At 42.4% G+C, this 20924-nt stretch overlaps 1 protein-coding gene across 4 annotated transcripts in view; it reads right to left on the bottom strand.

Annotated features, from left to right (window-relative positions):
• Positions 1–3951: 3951 nt before the first annotated feature.
• Positions 3952–20924, bottom strand: part of PRICKLE1 (prickle planar cell polarity protein 1) — a 125417-nt gene continuing 108444 nt past the window's right edge. For all 4 annotated transcript variants that reach the window (XM_030939569.1, XM_010382379.2, XM_030939570.1 and 1 more), the window contains exons 2-8: positions 14290–14469; positions 12179–12292; positions 11385–11522; positions 10563–10766; positions 8154–8340; positions 6362–7225; positions 3952–6256 (exon numbers count right to left, since the gene is read on the bottom strand). In XM_030939569.1, the coding sequence (XP_030795429.1) occupies positions 5400–6256; positions 6362–7225; positions 8154–8340; positions 10563–10766; positions 11385–11522; positions 12179–12292; positions 14290–14421 (2496 nt within the window). In that variant the 5' untranslated portion in view covers positions 14422–14469 and the 3' untranslated portion in view covers positions 3952–5399. The remainder of the gene's footprint in view (positions 6257–6361; positions 7226–8153; positions 8341–10562; positions 10767–11384; positions 11523–12178; positions 12293–14289; positions 14470–20924) is intronic.

The raw sequence follows: 20924 nt of genomic DNA, 5'->3' as shown, positions 1-20924 counted from the left end.
TATTAGAAAACAGCAGCCCAAGAAACCAAAGTGTGCCTACACTGTTAAAAACTGTTCTGAGGCTGGGCGCGGTGGCTCACGCCTGTAATCCCAGCAGTTTGGGAGGCTGAGGCAGGTCAATCACCTGTGGTCAGGAGTTCGAGACCAGCCTGGCACATGATGAAACCTCCTCTCTACTAAAAATACAAAAATTAGGCGTGGTGGCACACGCCTGTAATCCCAGCTACTTGGGAGGCTGAGGCAGAAGAATCGCTTGAACCCAGGAGGCAGAGGCTGCAGTGAGCTGAGACTGCACCACTGCACTCCAGCCTGGGCAACAGAGTGAGACTCCATCTCAAAAAAAAAAAGGTTGTGAAATCGGCTGCTTCAAGTGCAGTGGTGTTTACGACTAGTTGGTCACAACCAGTTACAAATTTCTTTGTTCCTTCTCCACTCCCACTGCTTCACTTGACTAGCCTTCTTAAAAATAATCATCATCATCATCATAAATGGTTCTGAAATCCTCTGGGCACTGCTGAAATATGTCCACCCAATACTTCCAGCAGAATTTAAAGCCCAGGGTCCCATCACCCAAACTGAAAGGGACCCATGCCATACATGCAGATCTGGCAGTCTCGGGTACTCATTCCAGTTTCACTACCCTTTTCATAAGACACATGATTTGTGTCTAAAGTGAGAGGGTTAGACAGCAAATGACATCTCCTTTCTCTTCTGGTACTTTTGTAACTCAGGAATTATTTAATAGAAAGCAGAGTATAGGCTGGATGCGGTGGCTTACGCCTGTACTCCCAAAACTTTGGGAGGCCGAGGCGGGTGGATCACGAGGTCAAGTGTTTGAGACCAGCCTGGCCAATATAGTGAAACCCCGTCTCTACTATAAAAACAAAAAATTAGCTGGATGTGGTGGCAGGCGCCTGTAATCCCATCTACTCGGGAGGCTGAGGCAGGAGAATCGCTTGAACCTGGGAGGTGGAGGTTGCAGTGAGCCGAGTTCGCAGTACTGCACTCCAGCCCAGACGATAATGGGAGAAAAAAAAAGAAAAAGAAAACAAAGCAGAGTATACAGAGCAGCAACAAATGCACACACGAAATTAATCCTTTTTTTGGAATCTTTTTAACCAGAGCTGAAAGGAGTTCCCACTTTTTGCCAGTATTCTTCCATAAGACTTCCGCAAAGTGTTCTCCAGTGACTGCTGAGAAGTGAGGAAAATGCAACTGTTAAGGTTCTGCTTCACCTGCGTAGAGATTAGATGCGGCGTTTTTTTTTTTTTTCTTTTTGAGACGGAGTCTCACTCTGTCACCCTGGCTGGAGTGCAACGGCGTGATCTCAGCTCACCGCAACCTTCACCTCCCGGGTTCAAGTGATTCTCCTGCCTCCCGAGTAGCTCAGATTAACAGGCGCCTGCCATTAACAGGTGCCTGCCACTATACCCAGCTAATTTTTTTGTATTTTTAGTAGAGATGGCGTTTCACCATGTTGGCCAGGTTGGTCTCGAACTCCTGACTTAGTGATTCGCCTGCCCCCACCTCCCAAATTGCTGGGATTACAGGCGTGAGTCACTGTGCCCGGCCAGTTGCAGCGTTTTAACATTTGATATTTATCAGGCTAAGTGCAGTGGCTCACACCTGTAATCCCAGCATTTTGGGAGGCCCAGGTGGGCAGATTACCTGAGGTCGGGAGTTCAAGACCAGTCTGACAACGATGGAGAAACCCCGTCTCTACTGAAAATACAAAATTAGCTGGGGTGGTAATCCCAGCTACTTGGGAGGTTGAAGCAGGAGAATCGCTGGAACCCAAGAGGTCGAGGTTGCAGTGAGCCGAGATCTCACCACTGCACTCCAGACTGGGCAACGAGCGAAACTGTCTCAAACAAAACAAAACAAAACAAAAAAATCATATTTATCTCAAGACCCAATTTTGGAGTTTAGTGACTGACCAGATACTTTGAACTCTTGTTAAGTAGATCTAGTAACAACTTTTAGAGTAACTGGGATGGGCCAGGGGCGGAATGATATGGTTTGGCTCTGTGTCCCCATCCAGATCTCATCTCTGTCATCCCCACCTGTGGAGGGAAGGAAATGATAAGATTATGGGGCCAGTTCCCCCATTCTGTTGTGATAGTGAATTCTCATGAGATCTGATGGTTTTATAACGGGTCTCTTCCCCCTTCGTTTCCTTCACAGAGTCTCTCCATCTGCTGTCATGTAAGACGTTTGCTTTACCTTCTGCCATGATTACGTTTCCTAAGGCCTCCCCAGCCGTGCGGAACTGGGTTAGACCTCTTTCCTTATAAATTACCCAGTCTTGGCAGTTATTTGTAGTAATGTGAGAACAGACTAAGACAGCAACTATAGGCTTTATTTTCTTGCCAATTCTTTACAGAACTGTAAGGCAGTTGCTTCCTTCTTCCTTTGTAGATAATCTTCTGTTATTGCTACAAACTGGGATCAATTTTTAAGCTTGAAAGTTACATTACTGCCGGACGCAGTGGCTCACGCCTGTAATCCCCAGCACTTTGGGAGGCTGAGGCGGGTGGATCACCTGAAGGTCAGGAGTTCGAGACCAGCCTGGCCAACTTGGTGAAATCCAGTCTCTACTAAAAATATACAAAATTAGCCGGGCATGGTGGCAGGCACCTGCAATCCCAGCTACTCATGAGGCTGAGACAGGAGAATTGCTTGAACCTGGGAGGCGGAGGTTACTGTGAGCTGAGATCATGCCGATGCACTCCAGCCTGGGCAACAGGAGTGAAACTCCGTCTCAAAAAAAAAAAAAAGAAAGAAAGAAAAAGTTACATTACTATTGTGAATAAGTGTCTCTGCACTTCCTTAAGCCTTTCGCAGGCTATGCAACCCTTGTGTTTTGAGAATGTATCTGAAAAGTGAGGGCAGTACCTTCACCTTATACCTGCATTTCTCCACGCTAAGTATCACCTGTTTACTATTTATTATCCATCCTGTATAAGCAACATATTGTAACAGTCTTTTCTAAAAGGATGCCCACTCGTGGCAGCACAGGTTCTGAAAATTTCTTCAAAATCAAGATATCTGCTAATATATTGAGAAGTTGTGATGGAACACTCTCATTTATATTAATGTAAATCAGGAGAATTTCTTTTGGAGGAAAATTGGCAATATCCATCAGTCTTAAATACATAATCTTGTCCCAGTAACTACGCTGCTCCCAATTTATGTGCACATGTGCCAGTGTAGCATAATGTATGAGGAAAGTCAACTCCATCATTAAGAGATTGGTTAAAGATATTCCAAAAGCAGGCTATTAGTCACTGAAAGAGTGGGTAGACCTATATGCACTAATGTGAAATGTCCACATGTAAAGGGGAAAAAAGCAAGTTACAGCACATATAGGTCACTACCACTTTTAAGAGAGACATTTATACGAATGTGCTTTGAATGTCTGAAGGAGACACTAGAACTGGGTAAGAGTGGTTATTTCTAGGGAGAGGAACTGGGGATCTGCGATGAAGAATGGAAAAGAGATGCTGTCTCTGACTTTTGCCCTATTTGAACTTTTTTGTGATGTGTATGCACTTCCTTTTCATTGCTGATGGTTTTTTAAAGGCACCAGACCAGGGACTGTAAGTTACTGAGTAAAGAACTCTCTCACCGCTGGTGCTTTTCTGAAGGGGATCTGTGTAGCCCAGATACAAACCCTTGCGTGGGAAGACTGTCCACCTACTACTTGCTGGTTTACCCTTTGGACTTGTGTCTGTCCTCCCTAAGGCCAAGTTTTCCCCACTCCAGTCTATATGGAAAAAATAATGCCTCTGTGTCTGAAGCCCTATTTCTGGCCTACAAGTGGGGCGTGTGGACACACGAGACAAATGGAGATCTGTTAATGGTAGAGCAACTGCCAAATCGTGCCTGAACACAGGCACAAAATGGAAGTTATCTGGATACATTTGCAAATATTTATATTCAGAAAGGTACTTTTGTTATTTATTAAGCGTTTATTTTAAATGCCTCCCCAAAGGTCCTGGATGCCACTAGAACCTTTAGTTAGGACTGAGATGTATATGCAAGAATGGCACATATCAAAATATCTGCTCATTAGTTCAGATCCAATATAAGTTTTCCTTGAACCAGAAACTCATATTAACTTAAAGTACCCAATGGCACAGCATCCTCTAATTTAAAGATTTTAAAACAAAAACATAACCAGAAGACCCAGTTTCCAGAATTTCTGTTAAAGGCCAACAGATTAGTGGGAGGGAAGGAATAAAAAGGAATAACCTCTCTTAAAATAACAAATCTACAAAGTCCTCTGCCACAAAAGCAGATCTTTGTCATTTCCCATGAGATAATCATCACCTTGCTGAAAATGAGAAAGGCACCCTCCGCAGGCAGGGGGAAAAAACCCACTCACTGAAACAGCTTCTACTTGTTTTTACCATATATTCCAGGGGTTATGTGTGGGGGGGTTGTTTTTACATTTATACAGTTTACATTGCTTGACCCATAAATAACACTTGGAAGATTAACAGGGCCATAGTTGTAGAGTATTTACATAGCCCCACCATGCATACAGAGCCTTTTTTAATATTGGGAAAAAAAATCAAAAAAATTGAATTTTCCATCACTAGGCAATAGAAATTTGACCATCTACATTTATAAACCCTGACTAAAATACAAGCAATCAGTTCATCCATAAATTCTGGTTCCCTAGCAAATCTAGCACTGCAGCTTAACAAACAGCTTACAATTCAGGGATATAAAAATATCAGTTTTAAAATCTGAACTGTACAGTATATACATTAATATTTGCACCGTTAAATTAGGAATACACTTAAGTCTGTGAAATACTAAGTTATAAATAGCAATGTTTTTTGTTTTTTTTTCAATCTGTAGCTGGCGCTGATACAATACAATGTTTACCTGGCCAAAGAGGGTTGGAAGGGACAAGTTGGCCTCACAATAAGATGCACAGTGTTAGCTAGGTCATCGTGACGGGCATGCCTCACACCAAGACGGACTATCAAGACCTGAACCGACCTGACTTACATAAATGACAAACACTACTGCTTTACAAAGGTGGCTGGAGTTCTCCATCTTCTAAAATCAACACCCACATCCAATCCCCCTGAGACAGCAGCTTGAGTATTCCCTTGAGGATTGGAAACCAAAGCAGCTGTATCGATCTGTAACGCACCCCATAGGCACAAGATGTCACGTCCACCTGGCACCATCCAAGGAGGGTAAATTGGAGAAATCACACCTTTCAAATGTTAATCTGACATTGTAAACAGCAGTTGGGTTCTCATTTACATGGGCAAAGGAAGCACTTTAAACTACTTTCACAACTTTCCTATGGAAGAAAAGGATACGATTCAGATGATTAATGGCTAAGTTTTAAACAAATGCTCTCCATCACTACTTGGTTAAGAAATAATACAATTTTTGCCCTTGTGTCCCTTTTTCTTCTTGGATTTTGTTGTCCTCTGACCAAACTGAGGGGTGGGAAGTGCGGACGGTGGACTAGAAAGGTCATCTGTATAGTAGGCAAATCTCTGTGGCCGGGGTTGAGGGATTGGTTGTCCAAGAAAATATCCTTCTTCTTCCGAGTCGGAAGAGGAGGAAGAGGAAGAACACCAGGAATCATCATCCTCGCCATAGAGTCCCAGAAATCGATTCATTCCTGGGTTCTGCAGGCCGTAATCGGAAGTGGCATGGGTGTACTGTCCATAAAGATCAGCATTCTGGATGTATGCTTGGATCTCCCGGGCACTTTTATTCTGTATAAATTTCTCATAGTTATCGGGGGTGTACAGCCTCAGTCTGTCCTTGGGAGAGTATTTTCTTTCTGTAACAAGATTCAGGGCATTGTCGGAGCGCGACTTTCTACTTCTCCTGCGGCGGTGGTGATGAGACCTGGATCCCCTCTCTTCAAAATGGTAGACGCGTCTCCGAGTCCTTTCACTCATCGGAGGCTGCCGGATTTCAATGTCATAGTTCCCATTGTCAATGACATCATCGGAAAACTTGACCTGCTGTGGTCTGGATTGAGACTTGGACCTTCTGAGCACTGGCAGATGTACTGGTTTCTCTTCAGGCAGGATTTTCTCTGGACACAACTCTGAACTTAGACTCTTTAAGGACTCTGCACTCCTGTGCAGCATGGAAGAGTTCAAAGTTCCCATATTGCTCATCTTCTCACAATCTTCTGTTTCCATCTCCTCAAAATTTTGCAGAGAATATAATGATGGCCTTGGCTTGCTTTCTCCATCCACCGAAGCCCCTAGAAGAGACACCAGAACAAGATGTGTTTCTCAGTCATCCTAATATTCAACAATAATTAACAGCTCCTTTTTTTCAAATACCCCATAATCCCTAGATTACGTACCTGTGATATTGGACAATGCCAAAGAATCCATCGAATCCCGAACACTTTGCTCTGGTTTCAGGTCTGACAGACATTCCAGGGAATCTTCATACCACTGGGTTTCATCATGATTATACCCTGAAGCCCCATGGTCCAGATCCAATTCCTGGAGCCTTCTACTGCTTGCAGGGCCTGGGTGGCTGCCATAAGCAGAATCGCCCAGGCCATCTTGTGACTGCGCCCAGTACATATCAGACTGGTATTTTTTACTTGCAAGGCTCTGGTTATTTTGCTTTAACTCGGTCTTATTTTTAACCATGTTATCAGATATCCAGTGCTCACTGGCTCGAATATCCATCTCATTGGGCTGTGGCTGAAAGAGGCTTTTATCACCAAACTTGAGGAGGAGCTGTGTCATATAATCTTCATGATCAGCCCATTCTTCAGGGTCCTCTGGAGTTTCATGCTCTACTCTGCCTTTCCAAAATTCTTCACTGGCAAAACTTGTTCCTTGCCTGGAGAGACTCAGATCATCCAATTTTCGAGAGAGGGTGTCATCAGCATTGCCTGAGAGGCCAGGAAACTTATAGTTCAGAGCGGGCGATAAGAGGAGAGACTGTCTACACTGATCTGCTGACCGGCTGCTCTTGCCCATTCGGACACTTCTTCGGGAGTCTCTTGATCGAGCTGACTGAAATGCAGAGTCAGAAGAATCAGAGGCATGGACGTCTTCACCGAGACTGCACGTTTTTGAGCAGTAAATCTGACCCTGTTTGGGAAGGAAGGGACATCCCAACAAAGAGGCTTTACACTGGGCACAAGAAAAGCATGCTTCCGTGGCGTGCCAGTGCTGCCCGTCATAGGTCATCTGCGCATGGTCCACACCTGTTTTGAAAAGGACAGAATAAATAACAAGTTATGGTTTAATGCCTGAAACAAGGTATAAGGAAGAAATGAAGAAAATAAAGATTACGGGTATGGGGAGCCGTGTGGGTGACACTGATACAATTAATCCTCATTCTTTGTGGATTCTGTATTTGTGAATTTGCCTACTCATAAAAATTTATTCACAACCCCCAAACTAATATTGGGAACACTTTCATGGTCATTCGCAGATGTGCAGAGTGGTAAAAATATGAATTGAACCAACACGCACTGATCCAGGAGATGCTCCAGCTTTTTGTTTCAGCTCTCATATTGTAGACAAGTGTCGTATTCCTGGTCTATCTACTGCCATGTTTTCTGCGTTTTTGTGCTTTTTTTTTGGTGAGTTTGCTATTTAAAATGACCCCAAGTGTAATGCTGACAGTGCTGAAATGCTGTCATGTTCCTAAGGGCAAGAAGGCTGTGATGTGCCTTATGGAGAAAAGACGTATTACATAAGCTCCTAATCTTGAGTATGGTACTACTGGCTGTGAATTCAATATTAATGCGTCAACAATGTACATTCAATAAAGCAGTGGCTTTAAGCAAAAACACACATGAAACAAGATTATGCATTGATGGGTTGATGAAACTGCTGTGCCCAGAGGCTCACAGGAACCTAACCCTGTATTCCCCCATGAGCAACGGTTCAGTGTTCACTAATCCAGCCTTTGCAGTAACTTCACAGAACACAACTACTGCGAATAGCAAGAATCGACTCTGTTCACTTGTCAAATTTCATCAGCTGGAACATTTAAGATCTGTACATTTCACTGTATGTAAATTATACCTCAACTTTAAAAAACAGAAAAGAAAAAATAAGACTGTGGATAATTCTAGACAGACTAATGGCTAGGTGACAGGGCAGACGGGCTGGCTGTGGACTTACCAATATGTTCCCCACAGGTTTCACAGTACTCCGCATAGAGAGACTCAAAACAGCCACAGCAGAAGGGACGGCCATCCTTCATGATATACCTCTGCCCTCCCAGGACTGTTTCACACTCAAGGCAGCAGAAGTGTTTCATGTGCCAATGGCGACCCTCAGCTTCTGTGCACTCATCAGCAAAAATTATCTTCAAAAAGAAACGTGAAACCAGAGAATGAAAGAAAATCATTAGGAACTATTTTAAAGGCCAAGTAACTGCATGTTTTTTGGGCAATGGACAGACACTGGCTCTAAAAAAATCAAATAGCTAACCTTGCTTCTTAGAGTCACAAGCTTAAATCTAACCTGATTTAGCTACAAACTACAGCATAAATTGAGAGTACTGAAAAAAGAGTAAATAATAAATGCTTGCTTCAACTTGACAAAACAGAATTCTACACTGGAAGTATTTCACTGGGTCGTATTTTTGCTCCCCAGTAACATTTCCTTGGCATAATCTGGCAAAGAACACATTAACACGGAAATAATTTAGTGAAATAATTTGGTGTTTCAGTAGAAAGAAAACTCATAAAAATGTCTGTGGACTCAACACAGTTATAGCTACACAGATGCTGGAACTGAGTGAACAGCATTTGTGTTGATAATGCTTTATTTGACCTGGTGGCCATCTCCAGATTAAGGACTCTATTTTTTGAGACAGGGTCTCACTTGTAGCCCAGGCTGGAGCACAGTGGCACAATCATAGCTCACTGCAGCCTCAGACTCCTGGGCTTGAGCGATCCTCCCACCTCCGCCTCCTGAGTAGCTAGGACCACAAGGGCACAACCACCATGCCCAGCTAATTTGAAAAACATTTTGGGACAGAAATGGGGTCTCACCATGGGGTCCAGGCTGGTTCTTTTATTTTATTTATTTTTATTTTTTTGAGATGGAGTCTCGCTCTGTCACCACGCTGGAGTGCAGTGGCATGACCTCGGCTCACTGCAACCTCCGCCTCCTGGGTTCAAGCAATTCTCCTGCCTCAGCTTCGCGAGTAGCTGCAACTACAGGCACCCGCCACCATGCCCAGCTAATTTTTGTATTTTTAGTAGAGATGGGGTTTCACCATGTTGGCCAGGATGGTCTCTATCTCTTGATCTCATGATCCGCCTGCCTTGGCCTCCCAAAGTGCTGGGATTACAGGCATGAGTCACCGAGCCCGGAAGGTTCTTCTATTTTTTTATATTTTTGGTTTCCAAAATATGTTCAGTGGAGCGCGGTGGCTCACCCTGGTATTCCCAGCACGTTGGGAGGCCGAGGCAGTCAAATCTCTTGGGGTCAGGAATTCGAGACCAGCCTGGCCAACACGGTGAAGCCCGCCTCTGCTAAAAATACAAAAAAAATTAGCTGGGCGTGGTAGCAGGCACCTGTAATCCCAGCTACTCGGGAGGCTGAGGTGCAAGAATCACTTGAACACAGGAGGCGGAGGTTGCCATGAGCCGAGATTGCACCACGGCACTCCAGCCTCGGCAACAGAGAGCAACTCCATCTCAAAAAAATTTAAAAAACCAAAACCAAAACCAAAATATGTTCAAAGAGAACATTGTTGAAAAAAAGTATCAAATAAATGAATGTATAAAAATAAAAACAAAGTTTATTGTCACACATGAAAGGAAGCTAAGAAGATACAATGAGTAAATGCAATGAGGCACCCTGGATTGATCTTGGATAAGAAAAGGAACATTTGTTACAAAACTAGGAAAATCGAAACAAAGACTATGATTTAGTTAATGGTATTATACTGATGATAATTTCCTAGTTTGGATACATATATTATGGTTATGTAAGATGTTAGCATCAGGGGAAGCTGGGAGAAGGGCATACAGGACCTCTCTGTAACAGCTTTGCAATTCTTCTGTAAATCTAAAATTATTTTAAAATAAAAAGCTAAAGGGAAAAAATTTGTCCTTTCAAGCCATCATCCATTCCCGCCTTCCCCCAGGGTAACTACTACTAATTTGGTATTTGTCTTTCCATACCTTTTCTGAGTATAAACAAATACATATATCATATTGTTTTTTAAATCCTTAACAAAAAAACACCATCTACTACATGTTCTTCTGCAACTTGTATTTTCTCACAACGCACTGAAGATATAATACTTATCAAAGTACACAGACATCTGCTTCCCTTCTATTAGGTAGGTGCAAAAGTAATTGCGGTTTTGACCATTACGGCAAAAAACCGCAATTACTTTTGCACCAACCAAATATAGATTACTTCATTGTATGAATGTACAGGGTTTTCTTTAAAACATGCACACAGAACAAAATCCAGGAAATTTTAATATTTTGCTTAGATGTAAACAGTGGAATATTGGCTTAATCTAAGCTTATTTTTCCCAGTGTGAAAGGATGAACTTTTTTTTACCTCGTCACATGCCGAGCACCGTGGTTTGAGCAGTTCTGCATGGTGCCTGCCACAGTGAATTTTTCCATCCTGATAAAAATAGATGAGGTCGACCAGCAGCTCATTGCACGTGAAGCAGACAAAACAGGATGGGTGCCAGCACATGCCAGGGCCCGCGCGGGAGGCGAACACTGCAACTTCACCTCCGTTTATCTTCAACCCACACTACAAACAAATGGGTTTGAATGTAAAAGGATCATTTTTTAAAGACGGGATTCTCAGGCTTTCCTACTTTAGGATAAATCTCGAATTTGTCAGGAATGTGTTTATTTTTGCCACCTCTGTTAGTGATTAAATAGCTCTTTAATGCTGGATTACTGGTGATTCTCCACTGTAAGGTACGTGTCTCAGACATACTACGACTTTCTAAGGACGGTGTAATGTGATTCACACAAATAGTGGTTTTCCTGTGCCAGCCTCCTGCTGGATACATTTCCTACTCTGAGAACTGCCAGCAAAGATCTGAATGTCTTCATTATGTTTCTGCCTCTTTTGAATACGAGATGTATCCTAGCACCTACCTCCATGCCAGGATCCTACCAAAGGCAGGATTTCACCCAATGTTTGCACAAGGGTGACTGACTCCTGCTGTCATACACAGCAGTGTAGCTAGTTACAAATATGAAACATGAATTGCTATTTAATAAAAAGCCAGGCTGTCTTCCTCTCATTTTTTGGAGGCTTTCAGGGCCCACACCTCTGCTAGCCCAGTCACCTACCCCTAACTATCCACCCCATCCGCATCACTGCCACAAGCTACACATCGGAGAAGGGGCTGCCCACCTGCTCACACACAGCATGCATGACTGCTCTGGACAGAAGCTTAATTGTTCCTCTTCCCAGTGCTTCTTTCTTCCGCTGAGCACTGAACACCTGCAATTCTTTTTTCTCCTCTTCACTCAAAGACTGGCAATACCGCACCTTCACAGAAAGCAAAACAGAAACACCACACTGAGTGCACACTCTTTCTCACCAGTTCTCTACTTCCAGAGTTTCAGGAAATAAAATAGTAAGTTTAGCTCGCCTGTGTCACACCTCCATGATTTTAAAATGACACCATATCCGAATTTTACAGCCTCTCTAGAAAAAGGGAAATGCAACGTGAAGGAATAGTCTTTTTTTTTTTTTTTTAATAAGAAATGTTTAATTGAAAACCCTTATCAGCACAGACATTAAAAAGAAAATAGGACATTAACCTTTCCACAAAAGGTTTAAACTTGTTAACTGCCACTTTTACTCTCCATTCTATATACACTCAACTCAACTGCAGGCCTGAATGACCATAAAGCATTCACTCTGGATGCAGGGGCAGGGAAATCTCAGGCATTTGTAGGTTCCTCATCATTGGTGGCTGGCTGCAAACACTATAAAAAGCAACTTGTGTTAAGTTTATTACACTGATACTCTTTTCCCTCTTCTCTCAACGAATGGAAAGCTGTATTCTCTGGCCAAATTTTAACTAAAGGAAGGCAAAAGAGAGCCCTCACCAGTGAGGATTTGGGGTTTATGAGCAGCATCTCAATGCTTCTCATGCATTTTTTTCTTTTTTCTAATTAGCCTTCTTCCGGCTATTTTACCTCATTATCATGTGGTGGTAACTGGTACAAAAGCTGTTTAATCCGATGCTTCTCTCCAGGGCTGTTAACGTAAGGAACCTTTTCCTCTGGTAAGCAAGCAAAATAGAGCTGGATCTGCATAAGAGACAGTGAGAATGGTATCAGCATACAGAACTGAGCATTTCAGCTCACTTAATCTTTAAAAGTTAACTTTCCCTAGGTACAGGGTTTGGCCTCTTGTAGCTAATGAGAAGACCAGCTGAGCCAACTCAGCAGAACTGCAAACCTTCAGATAACTAGCACCCAGCTGCTAAATTGCTCTTCACGAATGTAATTTGTAGTGAAAATTAGGGACATCATAAATTATGCACCATAAAATATGCACATTTAAGACTACTCTTCCTGGTGGTGTGGCTCACGCCTGTCATCCCAGCGCTCTGGGAGGCCAAGGCTGGTGGATCACCTGAGGTCAGGAGTTTGAGACCAGCCTGGCCAACGTGGTGAAACCCTCTCTCTACTAAAACTACAAAAATTAGCTGGGCATGGTGCTGCACACCTGTAATCCTAGCTACTCGGGAGGCTGAGGCAGGAGAATCGCTTGAACCGAGGAGGCGGAGGTGGCAGTGAGCCAAGATCGCGCCACTGCACTCCAGCCTGGGGGACAGAGGAAGACTCCATCTCAAAAAAAAAAAAAAAAAAAAAAAGACTACTCTTCCTCAGCCAATCTTCCAACGGGTCATCTAAGAGATCAGCAAGAGAGAGAGTCCTGGGTGAATTCTGCAAATTACCACACAGACTATGTGACATGGCCCAAAATCCACCCAGTACACAAACACACTGAATTTGCTCTCTGAATTTTACACATCACAAAGACAAAAGCTGTTTAACTAAATGTTGTAAACTCTTCTTTATCAGGTGCTCTCAAACATCAGCTTTCTTTGCTTCCAGTCTCTCCAGGGAAATTGGAGAGAAGCCATATTGAGCTGTACTTTGCTCATTCTGAAAGGAAAACTTAATTTCTGCCTGTTTGTTTTCTGATATCTTTAAAAGAACATCCCTTAATGACTACTGCAAAGGATACTGCAGAGCTGAGAAGGAATAAAAGAAAAAAAAAGACAGGAGACAGGAATTTAGGGCCTGTCTACTTCAATACCTTAGTACCACACAAAGCCTACCCACCCTAAGATGTAAGAAGGGATTCTCTCTAAGTAGTTTGTCCAAATACTGCTTTTCTAACTGCTTTGCCAGTACTCCACCCTCTCCCCATTCTATCAGCTCTAGAAGCTTTTTATAGTTATAAATACTTATTGAATATCAGCTACATGCGTGCCAGGTATTGTGCTATGCCATGGATAAATAAGGATACCCTATTCTCAAAAAATGTCCCACCCTACAGGAAACAGAACCCTAAATCAGAAGCAAAGCAACCACACACCCCACTGTCAACTTTATTTTCAAATGATGCCTTTGTTCTTTTAATAATATCACCAGTGATTTTCAACAAGTTAATCATTGTAAAGATATTGGGAAAATTAAATAGGCATATAGAATGTTCTCATCTTCCTTAAAATAACAATACAAACAAAGCATAAAATTAACTCTTTAATTTTTTTCCCCAATCCCTGTGGTGTGACAGGCTCTTTTATATGCAAAGTTATCAAAGGTCAAATGTCTAAGCAGTAACACTTCAGAGGGTTTCTGATAGCTTGCCATCTCGCTTCCAAAGCAAAAGCATTGCTGAGAACTGGCATGGAAACTTTTTTCTTTTATTGCCTTTTTGTTGTCACAGAAGTTTTCCGAAAGGTAAATTCCTCTCACTCTCAAGAGGGATTCATCCAAAATACACATAACCAATGCATATGTAGTACTCCGGATTTCATTCATTAGAGCAAAAATGGGATCCTTATGAGGTGGGATCCTTATGAGGCTTCTGGAACCATGGGTACGACAAGACTGGAAACTTCCATTGAGAAACTAAATATGACCTTCAAAGCCATACAAAGAAGAATAAGGACTGAGGAGGGTGGTATTCCAGCATCTCAGTGATGTTCTATCCATTTGCAAAATAATGTTCTGAAGTCTGAACTCACACTGAAAAACAAAGAGTAAATATAGGATGATGAAGTTCCTACCTGCTCTGGTCTCAGGCCCGGGGGAACCCAGGCGTACTCCTCCAACGCACAGCCAGAGTCATCATCTGATGTGGAACTTCTCTGACAGCCAAAGGCCAGCTTGCTCATTTTGGGCTCCATCTCCAAAGGCATAAACTTTAAAGCCTGGTTTCTCAGGCACAGGACATCAAACAATGGCTGCTGTGGACAACATAAGAAAAAACAAAGACATCTAAAACCTGAATGCATGTCTCTTACTCTGACCTAGAGCTTTTACTGAATGCTGTTAACACACAGCTGGGCCCAGAGAAAGTAACCAAATTACTACTGTCACCACCCCCCAGCCCCCAGGCCCCCTGAAATTCAAAATTTAGAGCTATATAATTTGGTAGTAGTCCCTTTGCCAGCTCAGAATTTCAGAACATGCCACCAAAGCTAGTTTATTTCCAGGAGCCTTTAAAAGGTGCCTCTCTATAGTCAATTCCTTAGAAAAGTTCTCAAGAAAGTTGATGTGTTGACTTTCTAACTTGCCCACAAATCCTTATGACATCCTATAAGTTGTAGAAAGAAGTGTCAGGGATCAGGCCATCTGCCTTGCCCACTACTATGCCCCATGAAAAATGGCTCAAGACCCCACTTGGTCCCCCGTATTTCCTAAGCAATTTTTCCAACTGAGGCAGTGCTGCCTTCTGAGAGTGGGTCCACTCAGCCAAACTGCTTAGGTTTCAGATTTTTTTTTCTTTTTGAGACGGAGTCTCGCTCTGTTGCAGGTTTCAGATTTCTAATTATGTTTTGTAAGACACTAACTGAGTTTACACACAAAATAGAAATAGCACAATTAAATCCTTATACTGCACATTAAATCCTCAAGCCTTTACTAAGGGCTAAAGTCAGCCAGACATTCATCAATGAGTTCCTTCAACAAACAGTCTGAATATAGAACTATGTGAAAATAAAATCCAGCTTGGTGACTGTTAATGTTTAATTGCATCATAAGCAGGCATTCACTGAAAAGTTATGCAGTCAGTGCCTACTATGTGTGAAATGTCATCAGCCTGCTATGGGCAGAGAAAGATGTAAATCCTCCTGTGAATAAAAAGCCTCCTTGGATGAAGGGCTATGAAAGTGTCAAGACAACATTCCCTGCCCTACAACCTTTGCTATTACCATTTATGTTCTTTGTCTCTTCTGATTCTGAAAAATCATCCCTCATCCCAGGACACAAAGAAAAAAATAATAATATCAGAACTTTCAGAACCAGATGGAGAGATGGAGCTTTTTTATACCTGGCCCTTTCACCCACAAAAAAATGGTGTAAAAAAAGAAAATTATATATAATTATCCCGACTCAATCATTTTAGAGAAAACAAGGTTCAGGAAAGTCAAGAGACTTGTCCAAGGTCATATGGCTAAAAGCCAGAGTCTAGTCACACATACAAACTGACACGTCAGACTTCCAAAACTTCTTTTGCCTTAATAAACCTTCTTCCATCTCAGGAAGGATGTCAAAAACAAAAAGAAGTTCTCATTTGCTTAAACAAGTGGGAAGGGCAGTGAAAACCCATACACTTTCAGCCTGAGACTAAGTCATTTTCCAGCAACTATCTCAATTCAACTCTAAATACTAAGAGTGTTGAAAAATACTACCTATTGGCCGGGCGCGGTGGCTCAAGCCTGTAATCCCAGCACTTTGGGAGGCCGAGACGGGCGGATCACGAGGTCAGGAGATCGAGACCATCCTGGCTAATACAGTGAAACCCTGTCTCTACTAAAAAATACAAAAAACTAGCTGGGCGAGGTGGCGGGCGCCTGTAGTCCCAGCTACTCGGGAGGCTGAGGCAGGAGAATGGCGTAAACCCGGGAGGCGGAGCTTGCAGTGAGCTGAGATCTGGCCACTGCACTCCAGTCCGGGCGACAGAGCGAGACTCAGCCTCAAAAAAAAATAAAAATAAAAATAAATAAATGATAGGACATTGAGAAAATTAACATTGTAACAAATGAAGGGCAAGCACCTCATAGCTACAATCTATATTAGCAGTAGGAGCAATGCCACACATATATTATTCCAACTAATACATTTAACTTGCATTCACCCTGAACAAAAAGTGAAGATGACCTAATTTCCTACACTACCATTGGGAGGTTATGACCTTTTAAACAAGGCATTATTTCACACAGGTGCAACTCATTCACGTCTTGACTAAGGAAAGGCTTTCTAAACATAGGCATATTCCTCTGATTCCTCAATAAAAAAGGATGTGTTAATGAGTCAGAAAATGTCTTGGATATTTTGAAAAAACTACTCCCACATGTCAAAGGAAGGGAACCAGAGGTTAAGAATTTAATTAGTAACTCTAAAACTCCTACCAGGAGAATGAGTGCCTTCAATGCAATTTAACCCAAATCATGAAATACGAACATCTGCCCCCTGCTAAATCAGGCTAAGTGAGGAGACACTAAGGTATTCGCTCTGCAGACTTACAAAGAACATAAATATTCAATAGAACCTAAAAATTAAATGCCACTGGATTATAAAACAAGAGAAAACATCACAAATTAAGACAAGCCATGGATTTTCCAAGCTAGCACAAAGATACCAAGTGCCGAAGATCTGAATTACTTTTACAGCTGTACTCCCTGATTAGCCTTTTGTGAAAAATGTACAGTATATTACTATCCTAATCAAGGTAAATCAACGTTAGCACTACATGCCACAATCCCACCATCCCCTCCTCCCAATCACCTGGAAGTTCTGGCCACATCTCAAACTTACAATTCCCACAAGTTCATTCCAGCCTTTCAACAAATTACATTGAGGACTGACTGTCATTCACGCACAAAGTAAAGAGTCCAACTGAGGAACCTTGAGTGACAATATCCTTTCCATTATAGGCATGGCTTTGTGTTTCATTTGTTAGCAGACAGTTAACTTACTTCTCCATGCCTGGCTGGTACCATTAGTGTTACGGCATTTAATCACTCTATCAAGCAACCCACTGTAAGTGGTGTCTCATTTAACAGATGGGGAAACTGAGCCTCAGAGCAATATGCCTCAGGGTCAATTGTCCAAGATCAGTAAGTGGTCTTAGGATCGGTCTTGGCTGTGATCCTAAACCCCTGCAACCCCAAGCTGCCTCCTGTGGGGAGTGTTGATGGAGCCAATTCCCTTTTCTTGGTGAATCAGCCAAGCTACTGCGCTGCAGACACACAAAATGACACAACTGGAGGGTAGTCCACTTCACCCACAGAAGGCATTTTAAGGATATACAGTCAAAAAGGATTGTAAAATGTCAATGGTCTCATGAGCACTTGGTTCAGAGTTTATTCACTGAGGAAAGTTTTTCTTTTTCCTTTATATCAGAGATTATTTAAAATGACAAAACATTACATTCACTGGCAAGTTCTCAGAGCTCATCAAAACACAAACATTTAAAAAATGTTGGCTGGGTGCAGTGGCTCACACCTGTAATCCCAGCATTTTGGGAGGCTGAAGCAGGCAGACCACCTGAGGTCAGGAGTTCAAGACCAGCCTGGCCAACGTAGTGAAACCCCCTATCTACTAAAAATATAAAAATTAGCTGGGCATGGTGGTATGTGTCTGTAATCTCAGCTACTCAGGAGGTTGAGGCAGGAGAATTGCTTGAACCGGAAGTTGCAGTGAGCCCAGATCACACCATTGCAGCCTGGGTGACGAGAGCAAAACTTCATCTCAAAAAAAAAACAAAAACCAAAAGTTATATGGCATGGCCTCCACTGGGACCAGGCTGTGCTAAGAGTCACTACATCATCACTAGCAACTTCTTTTTTCTTTTCCTTTCTTTTTTTGAGTTTTGCTCTTGTTGCCCAGGCTGGGCGCGATCTTGTCTTACTGCAACCTCCGCCTCCCGGGTTCAAGCAATTCTCCTGCCTCAGCCTCCCAAGTAGCTAGGATTACAGGCATGCACCACCATGCCCGGCTAATTTCATATTTTTAGTAGAGACAGGGTTTCTCCATGTCTGTCAGGCTGGTCTTGAACTCCTGACCTTAGGTGATCTGCCCACTTCGGCCTCCCAGAGTGCTGCGATTAAAGGCGTGAGCCACTGCACCCGGCTAATTTTGTATTTTTACTAGAGATGGGGTTTCTCCATGTTGGTCAGGCTGGTCTCAAACTCCTGACCTCAGGTGATCTGCCCGCTTTGGCCTCCCAAATTGCTAGGATTACAGGCATGAGCCATGGTACCTGGCTTCTAGCAACTTCTTTACCTGATAACACAAAAACTTCAATTTAGATTTTTCTTTTTCCTATTTATCTGTCACCGAAGCTGGAGTGCAGTGGCTCACTGCAGCCTATCTACCTCCCAGGTCCAAGCAATCCTCCTACCTCAGCCTCCCAAGTAGCTGGGATCACGGGCATGTGCCACCACACCAAAGTTTTTTGTTTTTGATTTTTGTAGAGATGGGGTCTCCCTATGTTGCCCAGGCTGGTCTCAAACTCCTGGACTCAAAATATCCTCCTGCCTCGGCCTCCCCAAATGCTGGGATTAAAGGTGTGAGCCATGGCATCTGACTTTTTTTATTTTTAAAGATTGCTTGTACTTGCCAAGAGATCCTGAGAGTCTGTTCTTAAGTATATCAGTCAGGTGAAAGCAGTGGCAGCTAAACATAGTTCTTACGCTTATAAAAAGTTACACTAAAAATTATGAAAATGTGGCTGGGTATGGTGGCTCATGCATGTAATCCCAGCACTTTGGGAGGCCGAGGCGGGTGGATCACCTGAGGTCAGGAGTTTGAGACCAGCCTGACCAACATGGAGAAATCCTGTCTCTACTAAAAATACAAAATTATCCAGGCGTGGTGCACACCTGTAATCCCAGCTACTCGGGAGGCTGAGGAAGGAGAATCGCTTGAAGCCAGGAGGTGGCAGTTGCAGTGAGCTGAGATCATGCCATTGCACTCCAGCCTGGGCAAGAAAAGCAAAACTCCATCTCATAACAAAACAAAACAAAGCAAACAAACAAACAAACAAAATCATATATACACACACACACACATATGTATGTATATGTGACCTCACAATGTCCCTTCCTTAGGCATTTACATCACTATATGGTATTTACTTTGGCAGCACAGAAGGAAGAAGGGAGCCTGGCCATTCCTTCTGCTCGGGGTCATAGCTAAGGGTCTTCCTGAGGATACCTAACCATGGCTGTATGCAGTCTGCCAAAACATCATGTTTTAAGCCAAGCATATGAGACCACAGGTAAATCAGACCTAATAGAAAAATTGTAATAACTTTATTTTCAGGTATTGTCTCTTAAGGTTGATGACATGAAACGGGCAGAATCAGTTTAAAAGTAGTCTGCATTATAATGGAAATAGAACTATTCAAAGTTGGGGTTATGACAGAGTAAAACTTTTTTTTTATGATGCTTCTTTTTTTCTTTTGTAGAACCATGCTTAGATGAACTAACTTTTTATAGGCCCTGCTCTATACTTTTTTTTTTTGGTAAAATTTTATTTGGGCATCACTTTAAACTTCCAAAAAGTTGCAATAGTAAAAGAACTCTGATACATCCCTTACCCAGACTCATCAATGGTTTACATTTTGCTCCATTTGCTTTTGTATCATCCTCCTCCCTCCCTCTTCCTCTCTCTGCCTCACATGTATACACACTTCTGTGGGATCCACTTGAGAGTGTATTTTTTACATTCTTTTAACTAGCCACAGCTCAAAACATCAGTATTCTTGACTATTCTAAGGCAGGCTTATTGTCTTGGTCTTAAAATGTTGTAGCAACCTTAATCATAAATGAATGTCAACTATGCATTAACCAATCCTGTGCTAAGTTTGGAAATAAATCAGTAGGCATCCTATTTCTCCAGTGTCTCTCTGTAATTTTGAATATAAGTAAACCTCATAATGCAGGAGAAAAAAAAGCAAAACAGTTTTCAGAGATGGGTTTGTTCAGGTTCCAAACAGTCTGACCATTAAGGAGATGTGTGGAGGGCACAGAACCTTTTAACAGCTACCACCACCATCAAAGATGGCAATGGGAGGGGGTGGTCAAGCACAAGGAACAGCTGTTAAAACTTAATTCTCTAGCAGGTTCATGAGTTCTTCGCAGACACTATTTTGAAGACTAAAAGCCTACTATCAGAGTCCAGTAGAGAAACAAATGTCAAACAGAAAAGAAGGGTATGGTCATAAGGGAGGTGAGAAAGAAGCCCAAGGTCACATAGAGAGAGCTGGGATACTTTTTTTTAGAAAGGCAAGGATTATCATGGGGCTATTCCATGCAATAGAAAATGGAACAGTCCATTTCCCTACTTTGTCCTTTCTCTTGCCTCTTCCTTCAAAATAGTTAAACAGCTATTTCTCACCATTAGTAACAAAGTCAAGCAGCTAGCAGATGTACGACTTCTCAATCATCATTGTCAAGAGAGTATCTGACCCAAAGGATAAGGGCTAGACTTAGGAAATGGAATCTGACACTCTCAGCATTCAGTAAACTTGGTCCTAATGTCTTCAAAGCTTTGACAAGTCAACAAACATCTTGAGACCTGATTTTTTAAAAATAGAAAAGACAGAAAACAGAAAAGAATTTCATGACCATAAAGAATGAAAGCTCCTATTGCAACGTACCAATTTGCATTGCTTCTTCCACTGGGACCAAAC

Source organism: Rhinopithecus roxellana, chromosome 10 (assembly GCF_007565055.1).
Source record: "Rhinopithecus roxellana isolate Shanxi Qingling chromosome 10, ASM756505v1, whole genome shotgun sequence".
Lineage (NCBI taxonomy): Eukaryota > Metazoa > Chordata > Mammalia > Primates > Cercopithecidae > Rhinopithecus > Rhinopithecus roxellana.
Note: the sequence above shows the minus strand (reverse complement) of the source record. Positions and strands in the feature narration are given on the sequence as shown.